Source organism: Acomys minous, assembly GCF_964271855.1.
Source record: "Acomys minous genome assembly, chromosome: 13".
Taxonomy (NCBI): Eukaryota; Metazoa; Chordata; class Mammalia; order Rodentia; family Muridae; genus Acomys; species Acomys minous.
The window spans coordinates 27146854-27156727 of NC_140495.1; the positions used below are offsets into that span (position 1 = coordinate 27146854).

The 9874-nt window shown below is 43.1% G+C and overlaps 1 protein-coding gene across 8 annotated transcripts in view; it reads left to right on the forward strand.

Moving 5' to 3' along the window:
- TRPC1 (transient receptor potential cation channel subfamily C member 1) overlaps positions 1 to 6142 on the forward strand; it is a 45579-nt gene extending 39437 nt beyond the window's left edge. For 3 of the 8 annotated variants that reach the window (XM_084751750.1, XM_084751753.1, XM_084751754.1), the window contains 4 exons: positions 1293 to 1468; positions 2743 to 2944; positions 3186 to 3380; positions 4032 to 6138. In XM_084751750.1, the coding sequence (XP_084607876.1) occupies positions 1293 to 1468; positions 2743 to 2944; positions 3186 to 3380; positions 4032 to 4259 (801 nt within the window). In that variant the 3' untranslated portion in view covers positions 4260 to 6138. Of the gene's footprint in view, positions 1 to 1292; positions 1469 to 2742; positions 2945 to 3185; positions 3381 to 4031 lie in introns of all 8 variants that reach the window. The other 5 variants (XM_084751755.1, XM_084751756.1, XM_084751752.1 and 2 more) reach the window with 4 other exon arrangements.
- The last annotated feature ends 3732 nt before the right edge of the window (positions 6143 to 9874 follow it).

The following is a 9874-nucleotide window of genomic DNA, read 5'->3' on the forward strand; positions in this document are numbered from 1 at the left end:
ACAGAACATATACATACATAATATATACAATATACTTCATTCACTTTAAACAGTATTTAGAATGTTCTACATTTTTTTTGTTGTTGCTTCTGTCAATGACGTGTTATTTTTTATAGATGGATCCTTTTGTGCTTTCTACCCATTGGCTGACATTCTAGGGCCAACTCCTGCATCAAAAAGTGCTGTCAGGAGCTGGAGAGAAGATACCTCAGGAGTTAAGAGCACTTTCTGTCTTCACAAAGGACCGTGTTTGTTTCTCAGCACCTTAAATGGTAGCTCACAACCTCCCGTAACTCCAGTTCCAAGAGATCCAATGTCCTTTCCATGCAGGCCATACTCATACACATAAAATAAAAATAAAAAATTTTAAAAATGCACAGTAAATGTTAGGAAATGCTATCAAAGTATTCCTTATTTTTAAAAATACCAAGATGTATTAAAAGTACCTAATTTTCAGACACTGAAGGAGTATAGAAAAAATGAAATGGACTTGAATAAAGCCTCTCAGTGCTCCATGCTAATGTACAAAGATAGTCATTACTAGCTTGTAGTACTGGAGTGGCTTCGCACAGAATACCGTCTTGTAGCAGGGAAGTGAGAGAAAGGTCACTCCTGGAAAGAATTTGGGACAGTCCTGCATGCTGCTGCTGTCCTTTAGGAGTTAGCTAAGAATTAGTTACAAAATCAGATGAAATGCTTCACTGTGAAATGACTTAATATTTGTAAACCTTAAGACGCCACATACATATAAGCATTTGTTTTCCTTTACATTTTTCTGAGAGTCATTTCCTTTTGTCTCTGCCTACTAGCCTTTAACAGTCTCCATGTTACCAGCAGTGTGATGTTTGCCTATAATCCTAGCAGGTGGGAAGCTGAGGCAGGAGGATTGTGAGTCTGCTAGCAGGACTGACCATTGTCTGTGTCTCAACAACCAAAATAATAGTAACAGTAAATGATAAAAGTAGGTGAAAATCTTGGTGTCTTTATTATCCCTCCACAGTAATGATACCCTTTTTGAAGACCTTGTCTGGCAAGGGCTGTGCATTTTGTACTCATGGCACTAGTTTGACCAGAATGGCTTTTTATTAGATAGCTGAGGGTTTTTGTTTTTTTTTTTAATTCCCACAGCTGGAGTTTTGATGCTCTTAACATACTGAATATTTCATCCAGGTGAAATAAAGGGTATGAACTATGGATTGTGTGTTTGTTTTCCTTTTATTACTGGGTAATTTCATATTTAATACGTAGTTTTTCCAACAGTTTTAATGTACACCCGTGTGATACGTCCACAGATTTCGATGGGACAGATGTTGCAAGATTTTGGGAAATTTCTGGGAATGTTCCTTCTTGTTCTGTTTTCCTTCACAATTGGACTGACACAACTCTACGACAAAGGGTACACTCCCAAAGAGCCGAAGGACTGTGTTGGCATCTTCTGTGAGCAGCAAAGCAACGACACCTTCCACTCGTGAGTGTCCTCATAGTTAACTAGATGGATTTTCCTCTACTGAGTTATGTATGGGTCACTCATTACACAAGTGGAACTTAAACTATCCTTTAAAAAATTTGTTTTAAATGTCTGCAAGCTTTAACAAATGCTCATTTTTTTTTCTTGTCATTTTTCACTATCTATACCCATGGGATCTTATATAGTAGATCCAAACCATTCCCTGTGTTTTCTCTACTGAAATCTGTCTGAACTAAAGAATATTTGACATCTTTACACCTTTGGAACCTTGGGAGATGTCTTTCATTCATCTCATATAATAGAATGTTCAGCATCTCTGCCCCTCAACTAGTGATACATGTAGCAACTCTTGGCTACTGGTGCAACCCAGCACCTTCATGTTTTCAGTACGTCTTGAGAGGTCATTAGAACTGAGAAGCATTAGAACATAAGGACCAGTCCCCTGGTGTGTTAGAAAGATGGTACAGCTACTGTAAAGCAGATAGAATACTTCCCTCTGTTTCCCTTTTCAGTGCTGGGGATCCAAGCCAAGGCTCTGAATGCACTAGACAAATGCTATAAACACTAAAGCTACGTTTTTACGTCTCCAGCCTTACTCTCCTCACTATGGACTTGCACATTTGTGTGTTCTGATTGTGCACCAAGAATTCTTTAGGCAGCTTGTTTGTCCAGGATAGATGGTTAGTGGGACGATCATGTAGGCCCGTGCTGTCTTTGTAATGACTTGGGGCTATTGCAGTTTAGAGCCGTCTGAAGGTGGAAGTAGAGGACTGGCAGGATCTAACTAGATACCTGTGGGACTGCTGCGTTGAGACTAGAAAAGCAGCAAAAATTAAATAGGAATAATATCTTTGAGCATGTTTCCTCACTTAAAAATGAAACTTTTAGGGGGCTAGAAAGATGGCTCAGTGGTTAAGAGCACTTGCTGCTCTTTGCAGAGGGCATGGGTTTGGTTTCCAACACCCACCTGGTTGGTGGCTCACTGCTGTTACTCCAGTTCCAGGGGATCTGGTGCCCTCTTCTGGCCTCTGTAGGGTCCTGCATGCATGTGCTGCATACGCTCCACATGCACTCAGGTGCACACACATAAAATAAAACTAATATTTAAAATAAGACTATATGTACTGCGAGAATATAAAATAAAACAATAACATTATTTTTATAATGTATGACACCAGAATTACTAATGGTTCATCTGTATAATTTTAATATAAGTGCATTATCTGTTCTTGCTAATTAGCGTCCTTTCTAACAGAATGTACCTGCCCTTACAGGTTCATTGGCACCTGCTTTGCTCTGTTCTGGTACATCTTCTCCTTGGCACATGTGGCCATCTTTGTCACGAGGTTTAGCTACGGAGAAGAGCTGCAGTCCTTCGTGGGAGCCGTGATTGTGGGGACGTACAACGTTGTGGTTGTGATTGTGCTTACGAAGCTGCTGGTAGCGATGCTCCACAAAAGCTTCCAGTTGATAGCGGTGAGCGCTCTTCCGGGGCTGGGTTCACCTCAGATCCCAGGCGGTGCCCGGAAGCAAATAGCTAAGGTTACAGAATTAGTGGATCCTATTTTCCGAACATAATGTCTAATACTTGCACATCTTTGGCCATTTTTTAACTCTGCACAGTGTGACAACATTTACACAGTTGTAATCCATATCTCCCCCAAACCCCGCTCATGTTTGTTTTCGTAGTTTATCCTCCTTCCTCCTTGCCTCACAGAACCACGAGGATAAAGAATGGAAGTTTGCTCGAGCCAAGCTGTGGCTTAGCTACTTCGATGACAAGTGTACGCTGCCCCCGCCGTTCAATATCATTCCGTCACCAAAGACTATCTGCTATATGGTCAGCAGCCTCAGTAAGTGGCTCTGCTCGCACACCTCGAAAGGCAAGGTCAAACGGCAGAACAGTTTAAAGGTGAGAAATCAGAGGTTTGAATTGCACCCTAGTTTTACAGTTGTTAATTTGAATTTTTTTGTTCCTTGTTTTTACTTACTGAGGCCCAGTCTAACTATGTAGCTGGCATGGAACTTGCTCTGTAGAGCAGGCTGGCTTCACATGTGCAGCCATCCTCCTATGTTTGCCTGCCATGGGCTGGGACGATGGGTGTGTGCCACCGTACCCAGCTGCCTGCTGCCGTGCCCAGCTCAGATGTTTCAAAGCATAAACATGCAAGTCTGATAAGGCCTATGCTGACATGTTTTAAACTGGTGTATCCCTAATGCATGCTTAGTATATAAAGATTCAATAAATAATTGGGAATAAAAAAAAAACTAAGGATTTTGGGGTTTGTTTTTGTTTGTCTGTTTTTTAGTTTTCAGGGTTCCCTAACACATGAACTCTTATTCCACAGGCTTTCAGTATAGATTTAAAGAACAACTATTAGTTCATAGCATTTTTAGATCTTACAAGACTGTATGCTGGCAAGACATTTGCCTAGCAGACATGCGGCCCTGAGCTCGCTCCTCAGAGCTGCCAATGTGTATGTATGTGGGTGTGCATACGTGTTTTCTTGCATCTCTATGACTGCTCACACACACTGCCGCCGTGTGCCTCTTGCTTTTGAAGGAGTGGAGAAACCTGAAACAAAAGAGAGATGAGAATTACCAGAAGGTGATGTGCTGCCTCGTGCATCGCTACCTGACGTCCATGCGACAGAGGATGCAGAGCACGGACCAGGCCACCGTGGAGAGTCTCAACGAGCTGCGCCAGGACCTTTCAAAGTTCCGAAATGAAATAAGGGATTTGCTTGGCTTTCGGACTTCTAAATACGCTATGTTTTATCCAAGAAACTAATAATCTTCTACATCTCGTAGAAACCATTTCCCATAACAAACATGAAAGACTGTATTGCATACGTTGCAATGAAATCAGTAAGATATATATGGACATAAACAGTTACACAAAAGCCATTCCTTAAATACTTATGGCATAAATCTATGTCATGTAAAATATGTATACAGAGTTAGTTTTTAAAAACCTGTCTGTGGCTTTTTGTAGAAGCAAAATATGAAGTAAGCCGTTTGGTTAGCATGCTGTCCGGTTTTCTTAGTTGGTCAGTGCTTCAGACTCCTAATGTTTAAGGCGGGCAGCTATCAGTGCACACATTGCCTACTCCACTTTATAAAATGCGCATCAGCAGATGCAGCCACCGTAAGAGACCCTTGAGACATAGAGCTCATGGTGTTTACATCTCTTGTTTTGGGAGTTCACACAGAGTTCAGTATTTATTGTTCAGAAATGTAGTTTCATCTAAAATAGCCTATTTTTCTTTTGTTATAATCTTAGAAAACAAAGAAAATTTTCTAATGACTATTTGAATTTAAGCTGGGCATAGTGGCGCAGCACGCCTTTAATCCCAGCACTCAGGTGGCAGACGCAGGTGGATCTCTGATTCACGGTCAGCCTGGTCTACAGTGTGAGTTCCAGGACAGTCAGGGTTACACAAAGAAACCTTGACTTGGGAAAACAAAAAATAATTAATTTATTTAGATCTATCAATCTAAATTCACCTTGGTATTTGTTGTGTAATATATTTACTTTTACATGGTTATAATTATTTTATATTTTTAATTTTTGTCTTTTGACTTAATTTATTTTATATATAGTTCCCTGTATTGAGGTAGTTCATATGTTTAAATATCTATAGTATTCTGTGATTTTTGAAAAATAGTAGACATCTTTTAGCCATAGAATATTTATTCCTATTTATACATTTGCCAAGTTAATTCTCTAGGCATTTGGTTAGTTTAGTTTTTTCTTCCAATTTTTGAAGTTGAGTGAAACTCCTCGCTACAAAGTAGAAGCTACTTGTCTTCATGTGTGGCCACGGTGGGCTCGGCTGGAGGGCACTGGGGCCTGGAAGAAAGCTGCTTCGCCTTCAATGGAAGGCTCCTGAGCTCCTCTTCCCAAGTGTTCTCACAGTCCAACGTAGCTTCTAGAAGAGTGACCTCACTCGATGCCTGAGACGTAAAGCATTGTTTTCGCAATTTGAAGATAAAAAGACTGTTTGATCTCTTTTCAGTGTTCACGTAAGGGTGCAGCTGAGGGTCCCGCCAGCGATTGCACAGACGTTCTTGCAGCGTGCTCGGTGAGGAATTCTGGTGTTGAGGCCACCGACTGCAGGCAGTCCTGGGTCTGTGAGCACCACCTACCCCGGGGCGGCTGAGGGTTAGGCTTAGGTTTCATTCTTGCTTTTTACATTTGTTTTTAATGTTCAGGTTTAAGAGTTCCCTCTTTGGGGCAAATTCTTATAAAAATGTTTATTGTAAAGTTATATATTTTGTCTACAATGGGATTATGCACTTCCCTGTTGGGATTTTACATCAAGATTTTTAGTCATTCTAAAAAAAAAAAAACCCTAATTATTTAAAAAATTTATAGAGTGCCTACTGTGTGCATGAGGTATATTTTGAATGACAGCATATTGTAAGAAAAAGGTGAATAAAATTTGATATTAGATTATAAATTGGTAGAGCTTCAGCATTTTATAATTATTTGCTTTTATTTGTTTAATATTTTATGTGTGTGAGTGTTTTGTCTACATATATATCTGTATGCTGTGTGTGTGCTTGGTATTCAGAGAAGATGGAAGAAGGTGCCAGATGCCCTGAACTGGAGTAACAGTTGTGAGTCGCCATGTAGTGGGGAGGAATTGACGCTCTTAACGGAGCAGCCACCTCTCCCACCTCTCATCTGCTTTTTAAGCTTGAGATACAGGGATGGCAAGATGGCTCGGTGGGGAAATGAGCTTATACCACGCCTGCCAGCCTGAGGTCTGCCAGAGAGCAGGAGAAGACCTGCTCAGAAGACCTGCGCCCACAAGTTGTCTTCTGTCAGCTGCCTGCATGCTGTGTCACACAGCATCTACACACACACACACACACACACACACACACACACACACACACACACACACACGTAATAAAAATTTTAGGGCCAATAGAAGGACCCAGAGGGACAGGAGCTCCACAGGAAAACCAACAGAGCCAACAAATCTGAGCCCAGGGGGCCCTATGAAGAACGGATGCGCCAACCAACGTTGGGGGATGGTCTGATGTGTTTTGATGTTAATTACTGCTTGGTGTCTGTGTGGCCCACCTTTTGCTTAATAAAAAGCCATCCCACCTGGCCAGGGCAAAGGAGATAGGTGGGGCTAGGAGAGAGAGGAATTCTGGGAAGAAGAAAGACCACCATGAGGAGGAAGAAGAGAGACCCAAGGAGAAGGCCGCCATGGCTTAGATGGAGGAGAAGCACGTGGCTGGCGTGGATGGGGATTTGGCCCAGAAGAAGAACATGAGCAAGTATGTGGGATTATGGACGGGAGGTAACTTGATAGAAGTTATTGGAAGCAGATGGCATGGGATTGAGACAGGGATCCGATGCCTGCCCCACTGTGGGAGGCAGTTTAGAGGACTGATATCTGCCCTGCCCTAGGTTAACTAAGGCTATTTTAAAATATAACAAGTGTCTGTGTCTTAATTGATTGCTAGCCGGGCATACTGATCATACAGATAATTTAAAAACAATAAACCAAAAATCATTAATGGAGAGGACATAGGCCTCTACGCCCCAACTTTTCCAACCTACTTTATTTGGGCTTCTTTAAATGCTTATACCTCCCTTCCAACCCACCTACCCTAGATAGGAGAGAAAGGAGGTTTATGGGAACAGGAGACGTAGACCTTGTTGAATTCAGTTCCTGGGAGTGATTCCCCTGGAGTAGTCATATCTCCTCTCAGAGTTTGTACGAGGATGGTTTTCAGCTGGCAAAAACCAAGCTCCCACATGAGGTGGTTCAACCTCCAAGTGGATAAACATCACCTGCTCTCTCACAAGTCTGTTCCCCATCCCACACTTGGGATCAAAACAAAAACATATTTACATCCACTACATAGGCCCCTTGCTCATAGGTAGCCGATAGGCAGCTCAGTCTCCTTGTGGGTCCCTAGTAACGGGAGCAGGGGCTACTTCCACGACATGGACTCTGTGGCCTGCTCTTCGATCACTTCCCTCAGGTGGGGTGCCTTACCAAGCCACAGAGGAATGCAGACAGTCCTGATGGGACTTGGTGGGCTGGGGTTGGTAGGGGAGGAGGGGTCCCCCTCTCTGGGGACTAGGGGATGGGCATGGGGGGGAAGAGGGAGAAAGGGTGAAACCAGGAAGACATGAGGGAGCAGGCTATTATTGGAATGTAAAGTGAGTAAGTTTTAATTTGTCTTTTGACTTAATTTATTTTATATATAGTTCCCTGTATTGAGGTAGTTCACATGTTTAAATATCTATAATATTATGTGATTTTTGAAAAATAGTAGATATCTTTTAACCATAGGGTATTTATTCCTATTTATACATTTGCCAAGTTACTTCTCTAGGCATTTGGTTAGTTTAACTTTTCTTTCTAATTTTTCAAGTTGAGTAAAATGCCTTGTTTCAAAGTAGAAGCTACTTGTCTTCATGTGTGGCCATAGTAGGCTTGGCTGGAGGGCACTGGGGCCTGGAAGAAAGCTGCTTCGCGTTCAGTGGCTCCTGAGCTCCTCTTCCCAAGTGTTCAGTCCTCAGCACTCCCACGGTCTCCGTGATGGAGAGGCAGAAGACAGAATCCTAAGGCTAGCTGGCCAGCTAGTGTTGTTGAATGGGGGAGGGTCAGGTTCAGCTCTCTCAAATCAGGGAACTTGGAAGATGGGTCAGTGGAGACAGTGCTGTGTAAGCAGGAAGACATGATTTCAGAGCCCCAGCACCCATATAAAAGCCAGACATGGTAGTGCAACCCTGTAATCCTAACATTGGGGTATTGAAAAAATGTGGACCCCAGGGAGTCACTGGCCAGCCAGTTTAGCTAAGTAGCAGTCCAGGCTTGGTAAGAGAGCCTGTCTTAGAGATGACAGAGAAAGACATTGTCTATTGACCTCTGTCTGCATGATCTGGCAATGCACACACACACACATGCACACGCACACACAAGCAATTGAAGAGGATACTCAATGTCAACCTCTGGCCTCGCATACATATGCAAACATGAGCACATATACAAAGAAAACTTGCACTAAGAAATATAGGGATGGTGGCTATCTAAATTTCTCACTGGCAAGCCAGTGTTCGCTTTCTGACATCACACCTCCATATGTAAACACACCGTTTCTAGAGGACATTCTTAGAAAGCTTCCTCTTTCATTTGATAATTTCACAGTTTCCTTTATTCTGTTTTTATCTGCATTTGAGGATGAGCACTAGCTACACCACACAAAAATTGGGAAGCATTTTGTGTTCTATTTGTATGCTTTAAAATAACCATTTTTAGGAGACATGGTTTCTGATGCGTATTACAGGAACACACACACAAAATAAAACAGCAGGCTTATTTTTATATATGTGGTGAACACGTTTTTTAAAAAAAAGCAACTGTGGGCAAGCTCCATTCTCTTCATCCTGCAATTGGCAGCCAATTCATTCTCTGCTCTCTCCCGCTGGTAATGCTGTTTAAGGGGCTCAGCAGGCAAAAGCACTTGCTGGTCTGATGATTTGAATTCAAATACCCAGAATCTGACACATAAAAACCGGGCCCAGGGCAGTGGTATGTGTCTGTAATCCCAGCGGTTCTTATGATAAGATCGGAGAGGAGAGGACGGGGAACTGCCCGTGGAAACTTGCTCAGGCTGGCTAGCTGCCATGACAGAGAACAGAGACCCTGCCTCATCCGGTTTTATCCAGTGCTGGACCCTGCATGCTACAGTAATGATCAGTCAGGCAAGTTCTAACAACGGGAAGGCTATTTATGGGAGTTACCTTGGTCACTTACTACAGTGGGTAGTGATTAATGCAGGGACGCGTTACTGTTTAAGGTGAGCAACTGCGCATGCTCAGCTGTAAATGGGCCCTCTAAACCTCAACAGACGGGGCTCGGAGAACATTGTGAAAAAGAGGCGGAAAGGATGCAAGAGCCTAAGCATGGCGAAGGGTGCTGGCAATGCTGTCCCCTGGACATAACATGCTGTTCCCACACGAACTCAAAGCAACTGTGAGTACCTACATGAAACCCGTAGCTAAAAGCCCAGCATGGAGTGGAGGGGCTCCTGAGGCCCCACCCTGCCCGAGGAACCTGTTAGAAACTGATGGCTACTAAGAGGAAAGAGGGCTGGTCACTTTTTGTTAGGAGTATACCCCCCCCCCCGGTACATACCCCCACGCCAGCGGAGGGCCCCATGACCGTGTGCATACAGGCAACACTAGCTGGACTCAGTATAAGAGCCTTTACGGTCTTGAAGTGTGTCCACATTGTTTACATCCACATCGGCCAGGTGAAAAGTGGCCCAGAAGGAAGGGGAACCAGTGTGGTGGTTTGAATGAGAGAAGCCCCCACAGCTCATCTACTTGAAGGCTTGGTTCCCATTTTTAAGTGTTTAGGAAGGACG